Raw genomic sequence first — 27,814 nt, forward strand, 5'->3', positions numbered from 1 at the left:
CAGCAAGTCAGCTTCCTGCAGCAAAGAAGCCACCTCTGCAGACTTGGGGACATTAATGTCCCCTGTTTGGTCGCCTCTTCCTCTTGGTGTGATAAAACAAGGATGCCTTTGAGTCTCCCTGTCCAGCTGCACAGCTACATTCACCAGCACAAACACTACCTCCCTGTGTAATCACTTGCTACTCCAAGAAATGACAGGGGGAGTTAAAAAAAAAAAAAAAGAAGAAGAAGAAGAAGAAAAGGAAGAAATCAGGGAGATAGACATGATTTGAGGGACACTGGAGACCCTGGATGAACAAATCTAGTAGCATATCAGGACATTTCTTTTCAGGAGCTGATTCTTTTGCCAAGTTCAGGATTTGCCAAAGATCAAAAAGTGACATTTAGGTGTGGCCTATTGCTCTATATGCTCTGAAAAAAGAACCGCAGATGTCTCTTCCTGGAGTGCACTGATGGTGCTCAGATGATTGCTCATCACTATCTCTGTCTGACTCTCCTCCTCCTTCCTCTATGGGTACTGAATTTGTGTTCACTGTTTTCTCTCTCTCTCTCTCTCTCTCTCTCTCTCTCGCTCTGTCTTGCTCCTCTCCCCTCCCCCTTGTTCACACACACACACACACACACACACGCACACACTCAGACACACATACAGAAACTGATGTGAGTTCCCCTATCTGTCAGAGCCAGTTCCTCCATTTAAGATGCTGACTTGTTTATGTTGAAGGGACAACTGAATGACTTTAGTTAGCTCTTCTACTCTGCAATCTACTTGTGAAGCTAGTTTGAGCCTTTTTCTCTTAACGCGGCTGCTTTTTTGCATGCAGAGGGAGCATGACATCTGTCTTGTTGCTGATTTGTGGTTGATAGATATCTTCAGATAGCAGAGAGGGAGAGAGGGAGGGAGGTTGACCGACACACAGAGAGTGGTTTGACAAGCAGGGTTTAGGCGTGGAGTTTAGTCTCGTTGATGACTGGTAGGTGGGCACCCCTCACCCCCAGCAGCTCTCCATCCTGTGCCTGCTCTTGCTATCCTGGGCACATAAACACATAGAGGACACAGAGGAGGAGGAGGAAGAGGAGGAGGAGGAGGAGGAGGAGCAGGGTCAACCATGGAGCTGTAGGGACACGTTCAGATGCCCATGCGGATCACCAGTGGAGGAGGAGTGCCGCCGAGGAGAAGAGCTCTGCAATGAACAAGACCAAGAGGTAATTAAAAGAGAAAAGAAGAGAGTGCAGCAAAACTGAGAGTCTGGTGCACTCAGACCCACTTGCAGTTCAGTTTCTTAGCAAGTGTAAGTCTAAGTATGTGTCAGCAGCAAGTGTTTTATGTGCAGCAGTTATGTGTGAACCTTGAGGTTATGAGATGCAGTGTGGTTTGTGCAAAGGCGCTTGACAAGTCCAAGGGAGTTGAGGGCTTGTAGTTTTATTTTCAGTCTGATGCGTGTGTTACCTGCCCTTCATTTGAATCTATACGGCTTGGTGTGGAGGGAAAGGTGGCTTTGTGTTAAGAGAAAGGTTGCAGAGACACATATTGCACATACGCACTTGTACACGGTCACAGCTAATGTGTTTGACCTGCATATCAGTGACGAATATCAACATCTCAAATTATTTGTGTGTACTGCACACAGCGAGCTCTGACATGCAACAGTTGTGCGTGCCTGTTGAGCCCTACCTCACCTTTCAGAGGAAATGTGCTCTGCTTTTCTGTCGTGTCTGTTGACATATGACAGTTCAGTGATGCTTTTTGCATTTTATCTTTGACACTGCTGAGAAACTACACATTTAGCAGCCTGTGTTTTCACTGGTGCTTTTTTCACTGCTGTAGTTGTGACCACAGCTCTTATCAGATTGCCTGGAATGAAAGGGTTGTGTGTTGAATGTTAAGGTAGTCGATGTGTGTCATATGTGATTTAGCCACCTGAGTTTAAGGTGGACTGATAGCTGTGCTTCCCCTTCAGTGGCATTCAATTGGTAACATGTTATTTCTCAATACTGACTTCACTTTTTCAAAAGTCCTCACACAGTCAGCACAACAGAAGTCAAGATCACTCATTTAGTGCTTTTGGACAAGATGCATTCAATGACCAACCAGTGTATTTACAGTCTATTCTGCACATGTTTTACATACTATTATAAAAACTGTTAAATTCATGTAATGGGAGTTAACACTTTTCATTCCTGGATGATCTCTATGAAGCACTTGCACCAGGTGAGGAAAGACGGCAGGCGAGGCCGAATCCATAACCTTTTGTAAATGGTATCGCTCCTCTGATAACAGAGTAGTTTACTGCCAAGGCCAGGAATGGACAAAAAGAATATTTTCCAGGTGTACAGCAGGACAGGACGGAGCTATGGAAGAGAACCTGTGGCCAAATGCAAGAGACAGAGTTGACTAGCGCTGCTGTGTCTCGTACCTAAACCTAAATATGCAGCGTGAATATGTAGAGGTTCGTATTGCATTACAGGGATAACTTTAGTTTCATGATGTGTAATTGGAATTACTTGACACTAACATTTCTGTTACTGAAAGGTAGCGCAGTCCATGAAATACATTTATGCTAAATAAATAAACAAATAAAAGCCACCAAACACAATAGTGATACATGTTGTAATGCTACCTGTGGTTAAGGTTTTTTTAGGTTGTGGTGTTATGGTGCTCTGGTAAAAGAGCTGATCCTGTGATCTGTTTGAAGTTTTTTAGTTGCATAAGTCCATTTTATATATTAGATTTGATATTACAAGTGCACTCTGTATAGAGAAATTATACCAAACTGTAACACGTAAGGCTAAGAATAGGTTGTTTTTTTATCATTCATAAATGATTTAAAGAACTGTGAGGAAAAAGAAAACACAAGAAATCCATTTAGTTTGAATGAGAAAGGAAATCAGTGGATGTTGATGATTACAATGTAGATTATGTAAATGTGTGCGTGTTCACATGAGAGGTGGTTTTCAAAGGAGAGAGATTGGCGCTGAGGGTGTGTGTGCGGCTGAACAGGTATGATTTCATCCTGTAACAGATTCACGGCTGCCGTCGCAGACAGTTTATATTTCTTGCTCACAAAACAGTCGAGGAGGTTTATGAACGTTTTCTTCGATTTTTCTGATGCTAACAACAATGGTTGGTACAGTGACTTTATTGTTGGACCAAATGGATGAATGGCTCATTGCAGTGGATGCATCCCCTTGATGCAGAGGGAACAAGAGCGCAGGTTGTGAGAGGAGAGAGCGAGAGAAAAAGAGCAGCTCACAAACAAGGCCTTCAAAGGGCCCTGGCTTCAATTAATCAATTAAGGAAAGAAAGAGAGGAATTTGCATATCCCCCCGCCAGTGTGAGAGCGAGAGAGGGAGAAAGAGGAGGGGGGGGATTGGATCTGTAGCCAGGAGTCCTGACACGGATGGGAAAGGGAATGAGAGGGGGATTTCCATAGAAAAAAAGGAGAAGCTGTTTTCCTGAATGGCTTGAATAGAGCAAGGATGAAGGAAGAGGAAAAAAGTGGGTGAAGGAGGAGTCGGTGAGGAAAAGGAGGTGTGGAAGGTCTTCCTAAAACAAATTCAGTGATATGATGACCCAAGCTCATGACCCAAGTTCATGAATATTTAAAAAATGACACTACCTAGGTCTTTTTCCTCACTGTTATTAATCATTATGTTGTGTATCAGATTCCTACGAAAAGGTGAATGCAAATTACCAAACAGTAACTCCAACTGTGCTCAGATTTGCATGGGAGCGCACCACACGCTGATTTTGTTCACCAGCAGCTCTCTGTCTCCTAAGCTGGTCAGTCTCATCACGCAGAAAAAGGGATCACCCACTGCTGTGCTGTGCTGTGCTGTGCTGTGCTGTGCTGTGCTGTGCTGTGCTGTGCTGTGCTGTGCTGTGCTGTGCTGTGCGTTACCTGCTCAGCATTCTGGGGGAAATTCCCTGACAAACGTCATGACATCAATAACATTTCCCCATCAGCACTTCTGCTTGTAGTAGCGAGCGTGTCTCTTCATATGTGCGACTGCTTTGACGAACAGAGGCGGATTCACTCTGAGTCAAAGAGAGAGATGACAAGTCATAAAAGGGCACCGAGATAAGAGGGCCGTCGATCAGACGCTGATTGTACACATTAGCCAACTGTACAGTAAAGAAAAAGTAATTTAAGTTTTTTTAATTTTGATTTATTTACTTCATTAGTTTGCACGTAAGCGTCACCTCAGCAGGTGACTGATGAGCTCTCAGCCACTGACACTGACATGAACTGTCGAATGTGAAATTTGACTTGTCTGTGTTTGTTTTCTTGCTTCAATTGTTTCTTTCAATGCTAATGTTTCTTTTTTTACACTGTTGTTGCTTCTTATGCTGCTGTTGCTTGTGTCTATTCTATTCTATTCTATTCTATTCATGTATACATATACGTTCACAATAATGAAATTAAAATGCAAAAAGTCAGTCATTATAGAGTATTTGTTGTTGTTTTTTGTCAATCTAAAACTCTAAATACTTTTAGTATTTCCTGTCGGTCACACATTAAGGGCAAACAAATAAATGAGACTGGGAACGTATGACAGGTATTTTTCATATTTTGTGGATATTTCTAATTAAAAAAAGGATTAAGGGATTACTCAGTAATGAAAAGAGTCATTAGTTGAAGACCTACAGTCATATATTGTGTTGTATAAAGGCCCATTTGAAGCAGCTCAGTGTGGCCCAGTGTCTGAATGGATAAGACGACTAACATAGACGTCAAGTAGCCCAAAATCTCAAATTACAAACTTGTCTCAAAGGGTTTACAATCTGTACGACAAACAGCAAAACGTTTGTCGAGGGATAGACAGACGCTTGTAACAGACTTATCTTAAAGCGAGGATGTCACAAAACCTTTGATGAGGACTTATTCTCTAGATAATAAGCGTAAAAAGGCGGCTGAGTTACAGATCAAATGAACCCAGGCACCTTGATTATGTGTTTGGATTTTCCCATGTGTTGTGAGGCTTACCTTGCCTTACGTAAAAAAAAAGCTCACAGTGGTACATGCTGTGCTGTTTAGTGTTACTGTTTTGAATTCAGTAGCCAGTCGGTGTAATGAGGCGAAGAGGAGGAGGAGGAGGAGGAGGAGGAGAGGTGGGGTTGTGTTGCCCTGCAGGTTTCAAACCAGCTTCTCGTGGCTAGACTGCCAGGATGCAGAGAGATGGGGTCATCACTGACATCCCTCCATCAGGGTTTCTGAATCCAGGCATGGCCGAGGGAGAAGTGTGTGGTGTGATAACTGTGACGGCGGGAGGAAACAGCACGTACAGGCAGGACAGCGGCTCCTGGTACAAATAGATCAGTGAATGTCACCCCGTATGTCTGTATGAAACTGTGCGTCCATGAGTGTCCTTTCATGTGTTGTACATAAAGCCCAGTGTATTTGTGCAACTGGCGTGCGGATGCATTTGTATGTTGAGTTACTCATTATGTGTGTGTGCATGTGTGTGGGCTGTGAAAATAAGCTGCACACACAAGCGCAGGTTAAGAGAAGGGGATGCAGTTCTGGCCATTCAGGGAACTTGTCACCAGTTCTCTGAATTCAAAGTGTTTCCTGGTAATGTCATCACATTAACTGCAATATAGAGAGCGACTCAGCTTCACAGCGCTACATGGTACACCCTGTTTCTACAGATAAATGAGAACTGAGAAAAAAAAAAAAGAAATCTGAAACTCTCTTTAAATGTTGAATTTAATGTTTTACCACCTTTTTAAGGGGGACACACATAACGCTCCGGTTTCATTTCAACTTTGGTTTTGGTTTCATGACAAAGTTGGCAGGAGGGTTGAGGGTCAAATCCTTTCCCACACCTCATCTGCAAAATTGAACCAAAGATAAGAGTGTAAATGTAAAAGAAAAGACTAACTTACTGATTATTGTGAAATGCAGTCAGACATTGCTAAACTGAGCCCCTGATCCGAAGAGGAAGCGTTAATTGCATCATGAAACAGGAGTTTTTTGAAAACCCCTCGAAAAGTAACTACGTTTACAGTCCAGAAAGGAGGCGTTGCACTTCTGAACACTTAAGATCAATCCGCTTCACCAGCTTTCATACATTTATGGCTTTTGTCAACAGTGCATGTCGTTAGCAAACTCAAAAAAAAAGCCTGGATAACATTCTGCCCATTTTTTACACACTGTCATACATTTACTTTGCATCGCAGACCTTTGTCTCGGTTATCGTCCATGCTTCACAAAAAAGCAAATAATCCCTTTAGCCACAATGTATGCCACAAACGGTGCTGCTCTATTGTGAATACATCGAGCTGCTAATAGGAACTGCTTTCAGAGGAAATGCTGAAGAATTACAATGGCTTGCACTTTGGTATTAAAGTAGATGTGTGACATAGTGCACTCTTGCACTCACTCAAATGTGATAATGTATAATGTAACCTTGCTCTTATTCAGCCTGACTGTCGATATTCAGGTTTTACTATAACTATGGTTTAAGTGCATGTATTAATACCACAAAGGTATTGCAAGTATTTCCAATTTAGACCAGAAATGCCGTAGCTCTAAAAAATACTCATCTGCTATTTAAAACCACTCAAACATAGTTGAGTTGCTATACAGTGGTTGTTATACCCTCTTATCTAATAGCATATTGGTCCTCTCTTCACTTGCTGTTGCATTCAAAGGAGTTTAAAACAACAAATGTATGGGCTCCATGTTTCAAAGAGGACAAGTGTTTGTAGCTAAAGAAGTAAAAAGCTTTTGGAAGCAGAGAGAAACTAAAAATACAGTTCAGCATTTAAATCTGTCAAGTCTAAGTCTGTGAGCTATCTGACAAATAATGAACATTTTCCAGACTGTTCTGCCATCATCTGTCTGCCTGGCAGCTTTAGGTGCAGAAACACAAAAACACAGCCATGTAGTTGTTTGCAGTTGTTCTACCAGTGTGTGATGGCTCAGCTGCAGCGCTGCAGCACACGCTTATCAGATGTGAGGAGCTGCATTTCCTCAGATGCTGACCTGCACTACCTCACCACACTCTGCTCTACTTATTTCTAGGCTACTTATACTCCCTGTCTGTGCCTGATTCTCTCTCTGTCTGTCTCTCTCTCTCTCTCTGTCTCTCTCTCAGGAAGCCCAATGTGGAGAGCCCTGGTGTGCTGAAGAGCAGGAAGCTGGGCCAGCGGAGGAGGAATACATGTCCCAGTCCCCAGGACATCAGCCGGGCCCTGCAGAGCCCCAGCTCTGCTCCCAGCGCCAGCGCTGCCAGCCTGGATGAGCTCATACAGCGCTGCCTAAACTGCTTCGGTCAGTCTCTGTCCCCCTGTGTTTGCATGTGCTCCCAAAGTTTGTCATGTGTCTTTACTCTTTATCACAACCAGGTTATATAAATGAGGAATGAGGGAGAGTAAGGGGGGGAGTCCAGGGTGAGAGAGACTGACAGGGAGGGAGGGAGTGAGGGAGACAAAGGGCAGTCTCATACAATCAGGCTTTGTTCTGTTGGGCTGCAGAGGCCAACTAGCTATTCCCATACAAATCTCTCTCCTGCCTGCCTCTCTTTCAGTGGTCTCACTCTCTTCATTGGTCAGTTCATCCAAATCACAAAAAAAGACATGTCTGGATACCGTTGCTGATATCTAGCACACAGAGTAATATGCAGAGGTTTGAGAATCCTGCTGCCACTGCAGTAAAAGTGGTGGATGGAATATCTTTAGTGGTGCTCAAAGATTGAACAGTGATTTTCTTTTAATCAGAAAAAATAAATAATGCCCTGGTTAATCTGGATACTCAAGTAGTTTTCCTTGGGAACACTTTCATCAATGCTGATGAGAAGTCTTAAGTTAAGAACACCACAGGTGAACGAAAGGAAATTATCAAATAAACTCAAACATATCTGAGTGTCCAGATGCCACGAGGAGGAAAGAGAATCTGTTTTTCTTTTAAAAAAATCCAGATGCATGTACCCTTAAAGTAATACCCATGAAGCATGTATATCGAAACCAAACACATAGTATAGATTTGAAAAACAACTTGTGTGATTGACTCAGATTTAAAATAGCATTCAATCTAAATGTGTCAGAGTCAGTAGTTATGACTGCTTGCTACAGTCGATCACATGCGTGCACATGTTTCGTTAAATAGAGCGAGATTTGCTGCAGGCACACACAATATGTGCAGTAATAAGTTTTTTCTTTATGGGGTCTGGAAAGGATGAAGAGTTGGTGTTGACGGAGTGGAAAAGCTCCAGTGCTTTTGGTTTGAGTTGATCAATACGGTGGAGGTGACAAATAGTGATACCCACATGGCCTTCGACCCCTTTTACCAACAACGTAAACGACCCAATGAGTGACATTAACTTTTAATGTCCCATTTTGATATAATATATGTGATGCATGACATTTCTTCTATAATATTTCTACTCTAAGTGATACAGAAGGCCAAAGGCAGGAAAACAGCAGGGCAGGTTGTCATTTCATTGCAAGATGAACACAAACAGAAACTCACAGGACCTACAGGAAAATTAAAATCTCTAATCCACCTGAGCTTCATATTTGGGAGGTGTGATAAAGAAACAAAGCACCTGGAGAAAACTAATACGAAAGCCTAAAATCCACTCTGTCTGACTGAACTGAACTGAACTGAACTGAACTGCTTGGCCACTGAGCCGCCGTGCACCCCACAGTTTATGTTGTTGCTGCTGTTTTAACCACATTAATCCTCCTTGTGTGAAATGTGCTGCTGTGTTTTGGTTGCAGATTCAGAGGGGAAGCTTTCCATCCCCAGAGGGTCCCAGCTGGTCCACATGACCCTGATGATGCACAGTTGGGTCGTGCCATCTCAGATGTTCGCCCAGAAACTTCTCACCCTATATCCTCCACTGCTGCTCAGTGCAGTACTCTGGTCCCACCGGTGCACTGCTCCCAATCACATGCCCACGCTCGTTAATCAGATCAGGAAACAGGCATGGCTTTGTTTCACACTCCTTGTCGGCAAAGCAGATTTGAAATACATATCCCTGCTGGTGTTCAGTGTAATGTTGTGCCATATCTGCACAGTGCGCTAAGACCCTTGACTCTTAATTTCACTTATAAGGATAGTGCGTCAGACAAGAGGGGAGTGAGGCGGACACAGATCTGCCACCTCATCAGGTGAGTAAGGACACCAGGTTCACGAGCGTGTTGTATGACACACTGGGGCTGAACTGCTTATCCTGCTCTATTTGCCGGTAGTAAACATATTTTCTGTCCTGCTTCGTGGCAAGGCAGTGGATCAACCAGTTCCCGGCGGTATTTGAGGCAGACCCCCTCCTTGAGCACGCCATGGGGGACCTGTGGGCGCTGGTCCGGTCAGACGGAGAGGAGATGCACTCGCAGCTCATTGACACTTCCTGCTTGTGAGCCGTGTTTTGATTAAATTCACCATCACGCCCTGTAGGAGTTGTAGTTTTCTCCTTCGATCACAACTCAAGTTTTTCTATAAATAGAATTTTTTTTTCTATAAATAGAAAAAAACGTCTATTTTTGTCCTGTTACTTGGCTTTCTTTTCCTAGAAGACCTCATGTGAACATATTCCAGGCACCCTCGCCCTCAGTGAAGAAGAGGAAGGTGTCTTTGATCTTCGACCACATGGAGCCAGATGAGATGGCTGAGCACCTCAGCTACCTGGAGTTCAAAAACTTCTGCAACGTTTCAGTAAGTTCAGTGAACAACTTGTTACTATTTACTGTTCTTACTTTGCTTAATGAGGCCTCATCCTGTCGACACGACTTGAGATGCTGCTGCTCCTGAAGCAAACATTCACAACAGGCAAACGTCCAAACCATGAAGATTTAACAACAAGTTTAAGTGAACAAATGCCATTTAAAATGCTGTCATGTGAATATCATGATTGATCCCCTGTTAAAGACAGACATGGGACTGTCGCAACCATTTATAAATGAAACATGATTTTACAGCTAAGCTAAAACTTTCTCTCCATTTTCAAGTAAAATTGAAAAGTTCACAAACTCTGAAGCTAAAACGTTAAATGCAATACAGAGACGGCTGTGCATAAGATGACAGACTGTGAGGGTATGAAGGAGACTTCAGTGGTGTCAGCAGTACTGATGACTGAGTGTTTAAGGGCTACACCTTCCAAGGACTTCAATCTTTTTAAAATATCTTTGGTATCAAAAATGAGACATTTGTAATAACAACTTTTGAGGCGTCAGACTGAGAGAAATCCCTTTGGGTGGTGCATAATATCTCCTGCAGAGTAAATTACTTTGCGTTTTTAGTACGTTCAAGCATTTCATCGCTAAAATCCATTTACTTATTCATAACTACATCTTCAGGCAAACCCTTGATAAATTATGTCTCATTTAAAAAACTAGTAAGGCGTTTTTCTTTTTATTGAGATGTCAGGTAAGATGTTCCCTCCAGATGTTGGAGATTTGTGTTCTCTTCCACAGAAAAGCGTTAGTGGCCAATTCACTTATCTGGTTTGGTGATATGGTGAAAGTGTCTGGGTTAAATTTAGTGGCAGATGAAGTGAAAACAGTGCTAAATTCAGCTTGTCTCCTGCCTGACCACTCTTACCTGATCGGCCAGTTCCTGGACTACCGCAGCTACGTGGTGCGAGGCTCGGTGAGGGACAACCCTGCTCTGGAGAGGTCGGTCATGATGTGTAATGGAGTCTCCCAGTGGGTCCAGCTGATGATCCTCAGCAGGCACACAGCCCAGCAGAGAGCCCAGGTCTTCACTAAGTTCATTCACGTGGCTCAGGTAAAGTGGCCGGGGGATCAAACATCACAAAAAGTGGCTAAGAGGCTCTGAGGGATTGTTGTTTGGTTGCCAAGAACTGTACTTTTTGGGTTTTCTTTTGTTTCTTACCCAGCAGTCATTCACTCGGTTCTTTCCTCCATAGAAACTTCGAGTCCTGCAAAACTTTAACACTTTAATGGCAGTGACTGGAGGCCTCTGTCACAGCTCAATCTCCCGCCTCAAGGACACCTCTAACCTGCTGCCTCCTGACATCACTAAGGTATTTTAAATATTACACATAACCATGAGTCACTTTGTCGATGACTACCCCCCTTGAATAATTAAACTCTCTTGTCTTGAATAATTTCCTGCGTGACATCTTATAGCTTCACTGTCTTCATGTCATATTCTTTATCCATAATCGGATGTTTTTGTTACTTCTACACATGCACATACCAGATTTAAGTTTTGTGGAGACTTGTTTGCATTTTTATTAAGAAACTATCACGGTGTGTGTGTGCAGGCTCCAGAAATAATCCAATAGAGGAATAATGTGTCTGGATGTAACAGAAAATTATTCTGTATAGGTGACATTTGTACATCTTCACAGGTTTATTTGTCTTGTCCTTATTTTAAAGTCTGAATATGACAGCAGAGACACGTTGCAGGCTAATCACTACTTTCTCTATCTTTATCTCTCAGGCCCTGAGTGAGATGACAGAGCTGCTCTCATCACGCAGCAACTACAGCAACTATCGGCGGGTTTACAACGAGTGCAGCGGCTTCAAGGTGCCCATCCTGGGCGTCCACCTCAAGGATCTGATCTCGCTGAACGAAGCCTTGCCGGATTACATCGACGAAGACAAGATCAACCTGAGCAAGCTGCAGCACCTGTACAGCAACATCAACGACCTGCTGTCCATTCACACCTGCACGCCACCTTTTGAGGCCAACAAAGACCTCCTGCATTTGCTCACGGTACGAGACAGAAACTAGGACATGGTTTTTAAGAATTCAGATAAAAGGATTCCACAAAGAGCATCTTAAATTATGTTCTTTAAATGCCTTAGCTCTCTCTAGATTTGTACTACACTGAGGACGAGATATATGAACTTTCATACACCAAGGAACCCAAGAACCCTAAGATTCAGGTCAGTAGAGCCACATATTCCCGTTTGAAGTTGAGCCCTATCTAACGCCATCAAGCTCACACTTGTTTTAGCCTCTTTTCACAAGCACAGAGCACATTTGTGTACTCTCTGTGGGTGTAACATCTTCAAAACAAAAGCACAGACTGCTGAAATACATCACAATGAGCCACATCAAAGTGCTGTACGTTAGGGAAGCGTGTTATGTGGTGGGTGTGCTCTTTTTTTTTCTTCTTGTTTCTCACATGTGCAGTCCTTCTTGTCTCATCGTTGCATCTGTCGGTCCACAGCCCGTAACTCCAGTTAAACCGCCCGTGGTGGCTGAGTGGGGTTCAGGGGTCACCCCCAGGCTCGACCCTGACACCATATCTAAACACGTCAAACAGATGGTGGATGTAAGTATGTGACACTGGAACAACCTCCAGTTTTTCACTTCCTTATTATTTGGCAGGCTAAAGCAGAACTTACCAACTGCTCCTTGACAAGTACAACTGAACATCTGATTGCTCTGTTGCCCCCTGCAGTCCATAATGAAAAACTACGACCAAAACCAGGATGGTTACATTTCTCTGGAGGACTTTGAGAAAATAGCAGCCAACTTCCCCTTCTCCTTCTGCACTCATGAAACTGACAGGTGAGGAAGCTGCAGCAGCGACTGAGGCCTCTCACGGTGACGTGGCCTCAAAACACAGAAAATATGAAACAACATGAGTTGTTCACTTTTCTGTTGCACTTTGGAAAATTTTGTGCCCAGGGAAGGACAGATCAGCCGTGAGGAAATCACCTCTTACTTCATGAGGGGAATGTCTATATGTGCCAAGCTGGGCTACAACTTCAATGACGCGCATAATTTCCATGAAACCACATATAAACGGCCGACGTTTTGTGATACTTGTGGGAACTTTGTGAGTATCTATTGTATCCATTTCTGGTTTTATATAAACGGCCAATCAAACTGCAGTATCACATCTATCATGTCTGCCCTCTTGTAGCTGTGGGGAGTCATCAAAAAGGGCTACCACTGTAAAGGTAAGATCACAACTTCACCAAAGAGTAATGAGCAAAAGCAAGCAACAATAAGAGGTTAAAGAAGTTAAAGGATCAGTTCACCCATATTACAAAAAGGCATATTTTCTTTCTAACCTCTGTGGCATGTGGCCAAGGGGATCATTTTGGTCATATTTAGTTTGTGGTTCCTGAAGCATTGACTCCACTGACCTTTTCTAATTTGAGTGAACTGGTCCTTTAAGTAGTAGTGTTTCTGCTAAGGCCTCAACATTTCTTCTGTCTCTCAGACTGTGGGATCAACTGTCACAGACACTGCAGAGATCTGGTGGGAATGGAGTGCTCCAAGAAACACAAAAACACAACCGGGTCCTGCCCGTGCACCCCCGCCCCTGACTCAAGGACCAAGGGCAACAGCTGGAGTACGTCCCTTCTCCATCCCAAACACACACACGTAAAACACCCATAATTCCCTGCCTAAGACACGACTTTGAGCCCATTACACTGACGTCTTATGCACCCTGTCAGGTTCGGTGGAGGAGGCCTTTGTTTTCCCCCAAAGTATCGAGACAGAACAAAACAAGGACACCTCCGTTTGGCAAAATCACAGCGGTGACTCGGCGCTGTCGGACCGCTCCACTCAGACTGATCCTGGGGTGTGGACACCTGAGAAGAAGGACAAGAGGGGGAACCACCACAACTCTCTTGTACACGCGTCCCCAGAGAGGAAGGTGAGAAAACGGCTTGATTGTTGCATCATAAAAACTCATGACCTCAGCACTTGAAAAAATATCTGCATGTCAGAGCCTGCAGCTGTGATTCACTTTGAGGTGCTGCTAATAAATGATGAGTGTTCTACTTTCAAAGACTCTCCTCACTGGGGTTTTCCTCTATTAGTATCATCTCCTGTTTAAATTTCATCAGTGTACTGAGATTTATGAAATAACAGACAGTTTGTTGTTATGGTACGATCATTAAAGCCTCATGTGTGGAATAATTGTATGATTATAGCATCTTTTCAGTTATTTTGATAGAATAAATTGTAGCAGAGATTCCTCCATTTTAAACTTGTCCAACTTTTTTGGACAAAACAAGCCAATTGAAACAAGAAACAGTCTGTTGTGTTTCTTTCAAAAATGTTTTTGAATTGTCTCATTTACAATAGAGAACTGAGAAAAGCAGCCTCTGTCAGCTCTCCCATCCCACCAAAGGAACACAGCCCATAGTTTGGGGTTTATTTACAGGAACAGGAATGGATTTCTGTTTTTGCTGATCAAAGAATTCAAGGATTACATTTGACAAATTCAAAATCAGCATTTTACACTGGAAACACTGTCAGTTCCTTAAAAAGGACTATTTTAAGGATTCATTTCTTAAATGACCTTCTCGGCAGATACTTTGCAGAGAACTACTTTGCATGGCTCTTAACAACTTGTATGAACCAGCCCATTATATAAGCTTTCCCATTAGAGACTGAAAGGGTTTCTCCAAAATAAAATACAGTTTCTGTGTCTGAGAACAGTTGTTTTGATGATAAGTTTGTCTTCTCCTGTTTTCCAGGCCAACACGTTACCACAGAGGGCCCGCGGCAGCTCCATGCCAGTTTCCTTCTTGCAGGAGAAGATGGAGGAGCTGCATCTCTACAAAGACAAGAGCAGAGAGCCAGACTGAGCTCTCCGTCTCCGAACAGTTCCCCTCATGGACAAACCATCCAGACACCACCTCCTTTCTGACGGAGCTGTGTGTGACTGCTGTTGAACTGATGAAATATACTGGCCATTCGCATCAAAACGCCAGCAATTATACACGGACTCCCCCCCCTTGTTTCAAGTGTGGTTGTGAATGGTATTTTATTTTTGTCAGTCTTATTAGTTTGGCTTATTGTTTAGGCTTCAAACATCACGTTTCTTACTGTAATTTATGAACACCTCTGTGTGTTTTTAGAGCAGGTGCCTTGGTTCTCTGGTGCTAAGATTTTAAACACAACCTCAACCCATAAGGTCATTTTTAACAAACGTTAAGGGTTCTCCTGATCCTATACACACATAATGAACGCAGGGTAGGAAATTAACACTAACCTCAACAAAAGTCTGGTTAATTTTAACTTTGGCAGCTATATGACAACTCTGCTCATGAATTTGGGGGAAAAGAAGAAATGCCATTTGTTTGGCTTTGGGTTGGATGATAATTACACACCATGAGACAATTTGTTGTTTGTCAACCGGAAGATTTTGTTACACTGTTTATGAGGTATCTATTCTTTAATGTCTTTGGTCATAGAGGCCAGACACAGGCACATTCTGCTTATGCCTTAAGCCCTTTTTATGGCAATATTGGATTTACTTGATTTTTGCATGTCATGAACTGCCTCTGGTATAGTTTTAGTCACATGTCCAGAAAATGTTGTCTGAATCTCTCCTGCTATCACAACCGGTGTATTTGTGATAGAGCACTTTGTCCACATCTCTCATCTGGTTGGTAAATAGAGACAGCAGCTTGTTTTGTCTGGTTCATCAGCCACAGCAACGAACAGCGGAAAATGTTTATTTCCTGCCCTGACGACATTTTTGACTTCCAAATTTCTCTTATAGTTCATTCAAGGTTCAGCAGGACTGCACTGGAATAATCTTGTATGCTCCAGAATTGGCATACAGTTTCTGGCTAAATGCTTCTTTTTGTCCTTGGTCCACGATTTCAATCTTGCAGAAAATCGGAAAAGAAAATACACCAACAATGATAAATCATGCAGTGTGTGTGTGTGTGTGTTGTGTGTTTGACTACCTGGCTGAACAAAAGGATCACATTAGCATCTTTAGGCATATACAACTGCATTTATTGTATAAAGACAAGAAGACAGGTTGGGTAACTGGTCATAATCAGATTTTCATTTTCAGGTAGAAAAAAATGGGTTTGACAACAGGATTTAACTACTGGACTCAATGAACACCAATCGCAAAGGGATAAAAAAAAAAAGAAAAAAAAAAAAGCACATACAACTACTCAAGAGTGGCAAAATATTCTTTTGAATCAAAGACTGGATTAATGCTTAAATACTACAGTATCAACACCTATAAAAAAATGTTCCTTGTTTGAACTCTATTGAGGTTAACTAAAATGTGCTCACACGGTAATTGAAAAATAAAGAGCGAGACAGAGGAAAGGGTCATGAAGGTAAAAAGCATGCATTTTGTTCTTTGTTAAGCTTCTCAAAACAAGCAAACTTATTCAGGCATTGCTGTATTTTTCCTGCCCCGTCACTTTTTCACACTATGCATCCTAGAAATATACAATTATCTCTTCGATCTGTAGCAAATGTGGAGTTCGCATGTCAACATACATCCACATTCAATGCATAATAGATAACATTCATTAAATGCTTTGATACCTATCATCTACCACCTCACAGTCACTGCTTAGAGTAAGACTTCATCCAGTAAAAAAATGAAAAGACATCAAACTGTATACAGTTTATGTGTACATTGATTGGTGAGGAATGAAGGCTACTGTGTTAAACCCGACAGAGACAGTTATGGTGGGGACTTCATGTGAGACTGTACAAAATCGATTTGCTGCAGAGGTCAGAGTGTTTAGGACATGGGTGGATGCAGGTAAGGATGCCGAGCAAAGCTACTGGGAACCAGAAGATGAGCCTTGGCTGCCTTGTCCAGGGTAGCTGCCATACTGGCTGTAATACTGGTTCCACTGGTTCTGGTTCTGGTAGTACTGCTGCCACTGCTGAGCGTACTGCAGGGGAGAAACAGAAAGCAGGTTTACATTTCTACATTTCCCCCCAAACTGCCCCTGCATGTCAGCATTTCAGTTGTGACAAGGGATGTGCATTTCAAGCAAAAGTACTATTTAATAGTCACAGTGAACTATTCAAAGACTATTCAAATAGTCCCCCAAGGCCCCTTCTGGCTAATGTCTGGTTGCAGGAAGATGGGCTGGATGAAATGGGACTCAAGTCGGTGAAAACGGAGGAAAACATATATTTTGAAACAAGTCGATAGTTGTAAAAACCATTCGATTTTTTATAATTTAGCAAACATTTGAAAATCATGGCCCATCCCAAGCTGCAACATGGCTGCTGGAGCTGATCATGCCACTCTAGTTAATGTTTTAAATCCCACCACCGCATCAATTTTATTCTATAATCTGTGGCATCAGGCCGGTCAGAGGGCTTTTTGGCGCCACCGACAGCGATGTGCAAAAAACCACTTCCGCTCAAAACACCGTGTGCAGATTTTAAGGTGGCTTCAAAAATGTTGTGGTTTGCTCCTTTGTTGGAGGGCAGTGGTTGTGGCATGCCACTGAAAAATGTAAGCTTGAAAACTTTGGTGGCTCAAAATGAATTAATGCCAGCTAAACCGTCTGTTGTCTGTGAAGCCATACATTGCTGTCTTTCTGAAACAACCCAAACTGGCAGGTGTGGCTCTCAGTAAATAGACTGAACTGGCGCTCTAGTGCCCCAGTATCGTGACCTCTCCCACCACGTTTTGGTTGTTTTTCAAATGCATGCAAGCGTTTCGTTAGTCATTAGTTAGTTAGTCATTGGCTACCTGCTGATATTGCTGGTTGTAGCTCTGTTGTTGCTGCTGCTGCTGCTGCTGTTGCTGCTGCTGCTGCTGCTGCTGCTGTGGCTGTTGCTGGTGGTGGTTGTACGTCTGTCCAGTGGCGGGCGTCTGGCTGTAGCTCTGGCTGTATCCTGGGTACTGACTGTAGTTGCCGTAGTAATTCTGATTGTAGCTGCCCTGGTTGTACCCTTGATTGTAGCTCTGGCTGTAGCCCTGGAGGTGAAGCAAGAGGTTCAAGAGAATATATTTAAATTTACTGTTACATTTTTTCCTCACTTCTCAAATGTTATACACAGCGGACATGTTGAGTACCTGGCTGTATCCGCCCTTGTTGTAAGGGGCCGGACGATTGTAGCTTCCTCCTGACTGCTGGTTGCGGCTGTAGCCACCGCGTGTATCAGAGCCTCCGTCACGGTAACTGTTGCCCCAACGGTTCTGGTTATAGCTGCCACGACTGTAGCCTGCCAAACAAAAGCTGGGTTACAACTACAATATACACAACTTTAATGTGCTTCACTCGCCCTAGTTTTACCTCTAATGTGTCATTATATTCAAATCATAGAGCTAAGCATGTGGAAATCTTTTAAAAGCGGTGAATCGGTTTTTGAAAGACTATCAGGGACTCAGGAAAAAGAGGTTTAGATATGGGATTTGAACGTCATCAATATACTTGTAGCTTTGTATGTATGCAGACGGCTCTGCTCACCTCCTCTGTATCCACTGCCTCCATCTCCACTGCGGTTCTGATAGCCGCCGCGGGAACCATCACGGTTGTCATACCTCTGGAAGCTACCGCCACCACCGCGGCCACGGAACCCGCCCTGCCTGTTGTCAAAGCGCTTCTCAGGGGGCGGGCCAGCCTTGCGGCCCTCCTCATTGTACTGCTTCAACAGAACTTCAGCCTCGTCTCGCTGCAGCTCAGCGAACGTCACGTCCTCCAGGAAGTCGCAAGGCTCAGGGAGAGTAAAGTTGGCTTGGAGAGTGACAGAGGTGACCACAGGAGGAGAAGAGAAAGACAGCCCATCCAGCAAGAGACGGATGGAGAGGCGGAGAAAGAAAAAGAAGGAGAAAGAGAGGGGTGGGGGGTTGTAGTGAAGACCAGAGCAGCCACACCACCGGAAGACAAAATGGAAACATAATTACTACCATACATAGATAGCGGAAATCATAGAGAAACTAAAGAGCAGATAGATGAAAGCAGATGGCAGGGTAAAGGGAACAAACATCACCTCCAGGGAAACATGGAGGAAAAATTTGTTTAAGCAGACACAGGAGAGGGAGGAGTTCAGTAGAGGTGGGGAGGGGGGACAAAAAGGACAACTAGAAGGTTGGTGAGAAAAGGAAACAGCACTGCAAACCAAGCACAGCTGATGTAACGCTGTTACAAATTAACTTCGGACATCGTCAGCACGTAACTGCTTGTGAGTTTGCCATTTGGAAATTTCCTTTTCAGGGAAACAAATTGTGCAATATTAGCACTGTTTCATGACCCCAAGGCCCAAGTCTCAGTTTGCAGTGCATTAGAAGTAAGCTGTATGGCAAGTGGTAGATAGAGGGCAAAAATAAGGAAGAATCAAATTCATGTGGACTGTTTAAAAAATGTCCTGGTCTGATATCTGGCCAAAGCCTATGATGTGGGGAAGGGGGGAGGGGGCATCTTCCAAGTTTGATTTTAGAGACAACACATAGAAAAGTAAAAAAGTAGATCTGGTGTTTTATTTGTTGTTTCCACAGCATTCCTACCTTTCATTTCTAAAACAGCATGATCGGGCACATCCTTCCCCTGCTCATTGGTTTGCTTTAATGTTCGTTCTTTTAAATCCTCGTCCGTGGGACAAATTACAATAGCCTTGCGTTGAAAACCTTCAAAAGGACGCATTTTTCGTCTCCTTGCTGATCCATATACATTTGTCTAGCAATGGCGACAAGAAAGAAGTAGAAGCTTGTTTGTTATTGTTTACTTGTAATGGCTTTCCACTGGAAGGAAGCTGGAACCCTGCAATAATGAAGTGAGAGAGGTTTGGCTTGGATTGTCAGTCTACTCTTTTACTCATCTTCTAACGGCCTCTCATCACTCCACAGACTTACCTCACGGTCTGCGCATCCAGGTGCCCGGTGCCTGCTGATGAATGTTATTATGAACACAGAGGGACCCACAAATATTTAAACTGACTGTCCTGTAACGCTCAGTTACCCAACAACTTCAAGAGGGTCAGATCAATCAATAATAAAAATAGATATTTAACTCGATATTAGTAGTTACTGTGCTTATTTAATTCTGTCTTTATGCAATGACAATGTTCTGCTTGTAAATAAGTTTTAAAAAGTGTCACTACTACAATCTGTTGTAAATTACTGATGTACGAAGAGCTTATTTTGTCCAACTATCGAGATCTATTATCTATGCTGCTGCAGAGCGGCCTGAATGCAGAGTTAGGATGATAAAAGTGTGTGGTAACCCTAAAATGTATTCCAAATGTGCCCTGTTGTATTACCATTAAGAATGCATATTAATCTGGTTCAAATTCTTTGCATAGCACTGACTTACGAAAACAGAAATACCGTGAAAGCAAAACCCACCACACAAAATTTAAGCTGCCATAAACTGCCAGTTGCCATAAAAACAAGGCGTGGAGTAACTTCGATTAGTAAAATAATAAAAATGATATCACCTCTATATCCACTCATTCAATACTTGAATTATTCATCCCAGTGTGAGCCACTGGAGCATTGTGACAACTGGGAACATCACAAGTGTTGCATTATTTATTCACCCCTAAAATTGCACAAAATACAACCTGTGCTCGAAGATGACTTGTGATTACATGTTGTTCCATCACTTCTGCAATTTGTCAAGCTTAGTCACACTTAAATCCGATTCTGCCCGATCACATTGTAAAAACTATTCACATTCATTAATAGCTCTGCACAGACACACAAGATGTCCAAATGTCACTTCAAGAATCCAAATGTTTCTTAACAAAGCACTCTAACTTAATAACACACCCCTGACTAGATTAACTCGCAGGTTAGATTTCACATCACAAACCTACAGATTCATCGACAGCCGTCACCAGCAGTTACACAAACTTTATCACTCAACACTTCTGAATGCTCACACAACTCACAGAAACAGCTGCAATTAAACACAATCTCCCTGTTCATTTAACAGCGAGCTGTGGCTTCTACGCTGACCAACAGATAACCCACACTACAACACCAGGCCTTTTAGTAGTAGTTCTGCAGCAATGTCAACATCTCACTGAGGGTTATATGAAAACAACATTGTAATAGTGAACAGGATATTCAGATATGGAATACTTTTCTAGTGTGTACGTGACGACTGATAATAGTTTTATCTATTGTGCATAATATAACTTGACAGCCAAGTCTTTCACTTCTTTGTTCTTGGGAACAACTGGGCTTTAAGAAGTAACTCATTTACATAGTTTAACACCTTCAATGCCGACCACAATTTAAACTTGATATATATGTAAAAAAAAAAAAAAAATACTACAAATAATATAATAAATAAATATGAGTAATAAAGTTACTATAGATAGTAAGATTTGCATGCATTTAATTCAATTCCTGACACATGTACCCTACCACGAAAGCCAACTGCTTCTTTCATAATCTGTGATTTCAATTATAGCATCTACAAATCAACCTCAAGACCTCACAGCAAATTCTCTTTCTGAACTGCCCAGTTTGCAGTAAAACCTTGTTACAGCACAATAAATCTTGTGTCCTTATCCACTGCATCAGAAACAACTTGCTAGTCTGACGGGTCCCCCACACTTACCTTGACTTACCTCGTCTTCATACGGACTCTAGTCCCAGTGAAGACAACAACAGACAGAGATAACCTACCTGCACATACTCACAGAGTCCAATGAAAAGCCAGTCCGCCATTAGACCCACCTACCTTTTAACACATTTGCCGAGCACAAGAATCTGAAAATCTAAAAACTGTTAGTCATTACTTACCTTCAGGGTCAATTTATTAAAAAACACACTCAAAAGTTCCATGTATCTCACTTGAAAATAGCTTTTAAAAAAGCTATCAACTCTGTCTTATTAAATTAGCAACAGAAGGTGTTTTTCTTACTCACCAGTCAGAGCTTACTTGTTTCTCAACATCTTTACATAGTCATGGTTTACTTGTACATTGTTGAAATTCACAAGACAAACAATACTGTATTATGACAAGAAATAGCAAGTGCAAATATACTGAGGGATGAAAACATGAAATATTCTGTCACTTATGAGAGCCATTAATCATTTTCTTTTTACAATACATGACAAGCAAGTGACAAGAGGGTGATCAATGCTTCTTCTACTCTATAATACACAGAGCCCCCTGAAAGATAAATAAATAGTCCATTAGAGAGAGTGATCATCAGGGCACATTGACTGACTGTGGCGAGTATCAGAGCAGAGTGTGGGTGAGAGGGCAGTACCTGATCTAGGATGTAGTTGCGTCTCTTGCGGGCGGCAATCTCGATCAGCCTGTTCAGACACTGGGTGGCCTGCTGTATCAGAACATCCCAGCGCCCGGCGTAGTTCTTCTGGCGACGCAGCCCCATCACCTGTAGAGCAAATTGTCACGTAAGAAAATGATAGACAGCGAAGTGCGTTCACTTTGAGGGCGGTGGCCCAAACCAACCTTCATCTTGTCCATGATGGCATTGGTGCCCAAGATGTTGTACTTCTTCTCGGGGTTAGACTCGGCGTACTTCATGGCCCAGGTGGTCTTTCCGCAGGCAGGCAGGCCAACCATCATCAAGATCTGAAACAAGAAGCAAAGCAAGACGGTTAATTCTGCATCACTTTTTACTTCATGAGTCAAGTTCCTTTTAAAGTCGATCAAAAAAATTGATAAATTGATCTAAATATTTAAATAAAGATCAGTTTCCTAAGATCTTCCATCTAATATTTATGTATTTTTTTTGTTCATTATATAATTATATCCACCATAGATGATATCAATGCTAACATAAAAAAAAGATAAAACCAAAACCCAAAAACACCGTCGCTCATTTAAAAGGCTGCATATGTGCTGCATCCAAGCAAAAATGCCACAAACATGTGCTGCCATTGCACCGTTCACCATTTCAGAGCTGCCCTACCTCGCAATCAGATTTGGTGGCAGGTCCCTTGGTGCCTCTGATCTTGTCCTGCATGTCAAGATTGTGGATGTAGGTGTATCCCTCTGGTGGGGGGAAGTAGGGCTCCCGCTTCTGTCCAAAGTTGAACTCGACGGCACAGTTCTTCACCAGGACATGAGGGAACAGAGCCCGGCCTGCCAGCTCCTCCTTGGTTGTCCGGAAAGCAACGCCCAATGGCACTCCATTCTTAGAATAGCCCATCTCCACCTCGTCACCACTGTCAAAGTCCTAAAATCAAGTCATGACGCAGGGAAACACATGATGAGTTTAATAGTTGTTGTACATGGGCAAAGCCACAGAAATTATTACTACAATAAATATTTCTTAAAACCACAAAATCAGTTTTGAATTAATCAAAATTAAGGGCATTTTACTCAACTGCTTTTCAATATAAAGAATGATAAATCAATAATTCCAAATTATTCTTACATGATGTTTTTAAAAGAAGATAAATCAATTGAATTACTGTTCCCACTACTTACAATGTAACAGCCGATGACGTCGTTTTCACCAAACTTCTCACCAAAGTCAGCAAACTTAGAGTTGGAGGATTTCTTTCCTGTCCCTCCGTATCCAAAGGAAAAGGGCTCCTCGCCTAAAACAAGACAGAATGAAACGCATTGTTTCTATTTTAGGCCACAGGAGTGTTTTGCAGCAAAGTTTCACTCATGTCAAGCATCGCCGTTGCTCCTCTCACCAAGCTGAGTGCTGCAGTGGTTGAGTGACCATCCAATCCTGACCACGTGGGGATCTGGCTCACTGCTGGGCAGGTGCTTTACAGGAATTTCCTCATTGATCTGAACAGGAGACAAAAATCAAAAACAAGCCGGTCACTGAGTATTCAGTGGTGTACAGTGGCAACAATCATCATATCACATTTAAAGGTAGCTAACAAACACAGGACCTAAAATTGTGCTTTGCCATCCACACATAAAATCTCCTAATTTCTGTAATGTAAGAGTTTGTTACTAAGATTGAGTTCAAGTTTAGGCAGTGTTAGATATTATCTCCAGTCTATACTGCAAATGTATGGTGCTTACATTGACATCAGTGTTGAGGCCAAAAATGCAATGTAACACTTAAAGGTAAAGATATTGTATGTTAGTAGGAGAAACAAAAGGCACAGCTGATCCACTGTTTGAAAAATAATACACAAATCAAGTCGGTCTCATGGATCAGGGACCACTATGTGCCATGTGGACACAGTATACAGAAACGTGTATTTACAGTAGCCCAATGTTTCACAGGATGAAACCACAGAAAAGTCAGTACGGCCATTTCATTGGTTGAAAGTGTGGAGCACACGTCAGTCTAGTCTGAAAAGAGGAACAAATCATTACCTTCATCTCATAACACACGCGGCCCTGAGTGACACCATGTGAAGCTCGTGCTCCGGCCCACAGGTAAGCAAAGCCTTCGATGGTCAGTGGGTAACCACTGTAGCGATCCCGGGACACCTTGAAGTGCAGATCGCAGTTGTCTGAAAAGAAGCCAAAAAATATTTCAAATACATTTGTTTGTAAAATCTGCACTGCCGTACGCTTCACTGCACAAGGTAAGCAGAATTTGATTGGGTATAAATTGAAGAAGCTTTGGCATTAAAACGCCTCTTGTGCATTATTATCCGTGCTTGCGGTGCCCTGCAGACCGCCTCTTCAAAACCATTTTACTACCTCTGGGCGATGCTTTCCACATCTATGTCACAGTGAAATACACCAACGCATTCTGCAGAGATATCTCTAGGGGAGAAAGCTGGAGAGTTGTGGCGCAGGCTGGTGTAACAGCATCTAACGCTTTGTCTGCAACTGTTAGGGAGCTTGTGAGACAGGAGCCCACGGCTGAATTATCTTCTCTTCTTCTGATAAAAGTTGTAAAATCAGTTCTAAGTCACATTGCAGATTACACACAACCCATTGCTCGGCTAAATTCCAAACATCAGCCAATTCACCAAACAACTAGGGGTCATGGTCGGTGTCTTATAATCTGTCAAACACCTTCACAGACAAGGAAGACACTACATTTTTCACAAGTTTCCTTACTTACATGTATCAATTGTAACAAGAGTGTCATCTATGTTCTCTTCCTCATCTTCAGCAGGGGGCTGTGGTGTGCGGGACCTGTACGATATCAGCAGAGAACAGAGTTAACACCCATCACAGCCACTTTCATTGACTAAACATTCGTCTTATTGTAGTGTGGGTGTATTGTACTGCTGTAAAACAACAGCCAGAAGACTAAGTGCAAAATAGCACAATGTATAACAAGCCTACCTCTTGTCCTCGCGGTGCTCATAGTACCCGTAGCCCCTGTTCTCCTCATACGGTCGTTTGCGGCCGTAGTGTCCACCCCTATCAGACTCCACTTTGACTTGATCGGCTTGAGCTGCGCCTTCTTCCTCACGGTGATGTTCTGTCTCCTGACTATCTGGCTGTCTGCCTCCAGCAGCCTCGGGGTCATCTTCCATTTTGACCTCCACTTTGATTTCTAAAAGGATCAATGAACAATGACAGTAAGTCCCACATTAAGTCAAACATACAATAAAGTTTAATAAATTAAAAAAAAAAAAAAAGGTTCTGCCTCATATTCAGATTTTGTGAAGCTTAAAAAGCTATATCACAGGACCAGACATGTGTTTAAAGCTTTCGATCATGTTATATTGATGGTTGATTTCCTTTTTCACACTGAATTACTCTTACCTGTTGCATCATCTCCTTGATGAATCATGGCAGTCTCGATTAGGTTATGAGAGACTATAAGCACCCATGACTCACCTATGACTCTGCACCTATGACAGCAAATGTACTCTCTCTCTCTCACAATGAAAGTTTTCAGTTATTGTGATTAGACCTCTGCTCTGGTTAAAGTTGGGTGGAGCAATTCTGGGAATGAAGCCAGGTCACCCAACCACATGCACTCTTAAGAAATCATATTAAACAGGTGAGACAGATTGACATAATGAGTGAAATCAAATGTGCATGCAGACTGTGTATAGATTCTTCATATCGTGTGCCCAATTGTACATGTGTATAAATGCAGCACCACACATGACAGCAGTTTGCTTATGGCTGTTTTTATTGTCCAGTCATGCTTCGCTTGGTCTACATTTCTGGAAAGGTGTTTGCTAAGATTGTTTAAATACTTTACTAACATGTCTGGGGAAAGTTATCCGCTGTGGGCCGTCTTATCAGAAACGTGCAGCCACCGAGTGAAGCACACTGCATACCAACATGCGCTCGTTCTGAGACGACAATAATAACCCCAAAGTCATTGTGCTACTGAGGATTTGGTATGATGTGCGTCAATATCACAATAAAATGCTAATAAAAACGAAAGTCAGACGTTCTGAGTAACATTGGGAACTTACTAGATTATACACACACACACAAAATGCTGAAATTCACCTTGTTCGCTCTCAGCTTTCCCCTCTGGCTCTGGCGCAGTCTTGGTCTCCTCCTCAGACATCATGTCGGTTTTGTGTATGTCGACATCAGCTGTGAAGTCCGGCATGCTGTGACCCGAGTCTGAAGTTGGCTGACTTTCATAAGGCTCACCCTCTGCCTCCTCGTCGTCGTAGTAACCACCTGAATCTCTACCCTCATCTTCCTCTTGGGGGACACCACCTTCCCCTTCCTCAGCTTCATCGCCTTCATCAGCTTCATCGCCTTCATCAGCTTCATCGCCATCGTCACCATCACCATAGTCTTCTGCAACTTCTGCGTGTGATAAAAGATCCAAAACGTTTACTTCTCGCTCTCATAAGAATAGAAAAACACAAACTCAGTGCACACTTGATTCATTTTGGCATTTTGTTCTCTTCAATGTCTCTTCTGCATATACACTTTGACTTGACTTGGTATTAAACTTTATTTTTTGCCCAAATACAGGGTCAAAATCCAGTGGTTGTATGTGATGTGTTAAATTAACTTAAACTTCTAAAAAATGGCTCCATTGGAAGTTATGTTTATGTAGAAGATGCACTTAAGTCAGGCATAAAAAGGGCTTATCATTGACTTCATGACGCTTCATTTAAAAACTACAAGTGTAAAAGCAATAGACTCTTTACCACAATCATAATCAAAGTCATGGTCGGATGGGAGAGTAAAATATTTAACTAAACTGCACCAAAGGGGACTAACCTTGTTGCTCTTGGGCATCCTCGGCATCCTCTGCATCCTCAGCATCCTCTACATCGTCGTTTTCTGCGGTGTCCTGGCAGTACTCATCCTCCTGCTCCCCGGTCTCTGAGGCATCAGCCTGCGCTTCATCCTCCAGAGCGGCTCTCAGGCGCTCCACCAGGTCCGCCTTCAGGCCTTTAGTGTCCAGGCCGCGGCGCTGGAGCTCCTCTTTTAATTCGTTGACTTTCAGCTTCTTCACGTCCACACTCATTGTGTCTCAGATGTGTGATGTATCTATTTGTTTGCTACCAAAACGGGGAGAATAGTCAATGTTAAAGTACAGCAGACAGCACTGCATCTAAGTTTCGATTCGATATCAGATGGCGGCAGTCTTAGCCAAACATGCTAACATGCTAACCCTGCTAGCTAGTTAGTGTAAACACCGCAGCATTATAACTAGTTCCACTAAATGTTTATTAACCGTGCAATCCGTGCTTTATACCCGCCCTTGCATGTGTATGTATTTACAAGACGAACCTACAACTGGAATATTTGTTATGATTGTTAATCGCTTTAAGTTGTCGCTACGTGGCTAACATTAGCAGCCCCTTTAGCATAGCATTAGCTAACGTACCGATAACCGATGCAGGGCAACTTACTGTAACTCAGAGTGTGCAAGTTGTGCGCGTTGCTTTACTTAGCATGTAAGTCCTGCAGTCAAAGTATAGATTGCTCAATTTATAAGTCACGATGCAAAATAAGAGCAAAATAAAGTTTAGGCCTACCTCCTCTCACGCTAGTTGCGCGGGTCAACCGTGATAGCAGATTGAGACGGTCGCTACTGCCCTCTAGGGTCGGACACCAGACCCAAGCCTGGAAACCGGATGTGAATCAGACCTCCACACCTCCGCGGGTTTATTAGCGGCGCCTAAACATAAACAGCGAGATGGGATTGAAGTCTATTGAAGAGGGCGTTACTTAGTATCGCTAAGTTATATATGGACAGCACGACAAGGAGAGAAAACCCATATATTAGCTTAGCTAGTTTGTTATCTTACCCGTTACGCACTTGGAACGTTCCAAATCA

General features: G+C 42.7%; 2 protein-coding genes across 3 annotated transcripts; one reads left to right on the plus strand and one right to left on the minus strand.

The window, feature by feature from the left end:
• The first annotated feature begins 912 nt into the window (after positions 1 to 912).
• Positions 913 to 15,689, plus strand: rasgrp4 (RAS guanyl releasing protein 4). Of its 2 annotated transcripts, XM_070829649.1 has the most exons (17): positions 913 to 1,205; positions 7,104 to 7,279; positions 8,728 to 8,839; positions 9,058 to 9,120; positions 9,234 to 9,365; positions 9,523 to 9,664; positions 10,562 to 10,735; positions 10,878 to 10,994; positions 11,417 to 11,692; positions 11,785 to 11,865; positions 12,153 to 12,257; positions 12,387 to 12,496; positions 12,617 to 12,767; positions 12,855 to 12,891; positions 13,158 to 13,289; positions 13,396 to 13,598; positions 14,428 to 15,689. In XM_070829649.1, the coding sequence occupies exons 1-17, from the start codon at positions 1,189 to 1,191 to the stop codon at positions 14,536 to 14,538; spliced, it is 2,139 nt and encodes a 712-aa protein (XP_070685750.1). In that variant the 5' UTR covers positions 913 to 1,188; the 3' UTR covers positions 14,539 to 15,689. The 2 variants fall into 2 exon arrangements, with proteins under 2 accessions (XP_070685750.1, XP_070685749.1); XM_070829648.1 differs by lacking the exons at positions 913 to 1,205; positions 7,104 to 7,279; positions 8,728 to 8,839 and having other exon boundaries at positions 9,112 to 9,120; positions 9,238 to 9,365.
• hnrnpul1 (heterogeneous nuclear ribonucleoprotein U-like 1) lies at positions 15,679 to 27,579 on the minus strand. The gene is made up of 16 exons (XM_070829647.1): positions 27,513 to 27,579; positions 26,749 to 27,032; positions 26,014 to 26,325; positions 24,883 to 25,096; positions 24,656 to 24,729; positions 23,953 to 24,092; positions 23,310 to 23,409; positions 23,095 to 23,207; positions 22,574 to 22,840; positions 22,111 to 22,233; positions 21,905 to 22,033; positions 19,185 to 19,353; positions 18,148 to 18,414; positions 17,754 to 17,902; positions 17,427 to 17,654; positions 15,679 to 16,611 (listed from the first exon to the last, which is right to left on the minus strand). The coding sequence occupies exons 2-16, from the start codon at positions 26,996 to 26,998 to the stop codon at positions 16,495 to 16,497; spliced, it is 2,652 nt and encodes an 883-aa protein (XP_070685748.1). The 5' UTR covers positions 26,999 to 27,032; positions 27,513 to 27,579; the 3' UTR covers positions 15,679 to 16,494.
• Positions 27,580 to 27,814: the final 235 nt, after the last annotated feature.

The sequence above is a fragment of the Pempheris klunzingeri genome, chromosome 4, assembly GCF_042242105.1.
Source record: "Pempheris klunzingeri isolate RE-2024b chromosome 4, fPemKlu1.hap1, whole genome shotgun sequence".
NCBI classification, from domain to species: Eukaryota; Metazoa; Chordata; class Actinopteri; order Acropomatiformes; family Pempheridae; genus Pempheris; species Pempheris klunzingeri.

What these genes read in the sequence shown, in the direction of transcription:
- hnrnpul1 (XM_070829647.1), bottom strand. Translation starts at nt 26,998, where the DNA reads ATGAGTGTGGACGTGAAGAAGCTGAAAGTCAACGAATTAAAAGAGGAG. An exon ending in GGATGCCCAAGAGCAACAAG is followed by an intron (nt 26,326 to 26,748) that starts GTTAGTCCCCTT and finishes TATCACACGCAG; the next exon opens with AAGTTGCAGAAGACTATGGT. An exon ending in CCACCAAATCTGATTGCGAG is followed by an intron (nt 22,234 to 22,573) that starts GTAGGGCAGCTC and finishes TTCTTGTTTCAG; the next exon opens with ATCTTGATGATGGTTGGCCT.
- rasgrp4 (XM_070829649.1), top strand. An exon ending in AAAACTTCTGCAACGTTTCA is followed by an intron (nt 9,665 to 10,561) that starts GTAAGTTCAGTG and finishes CTGATCGGCCAG; the next exon opens with TTCCTGGACTACCGCAGCTA. An exon ending in AGTTCATTCACGTGGCTCAG is followed by an intron (nt 10,736 to 10,877) that starts GTAAAGTGGCCG and finishes TTTCCTCCATAG; the next exon opens with AAACTTCGAGTCCTGCAAAA.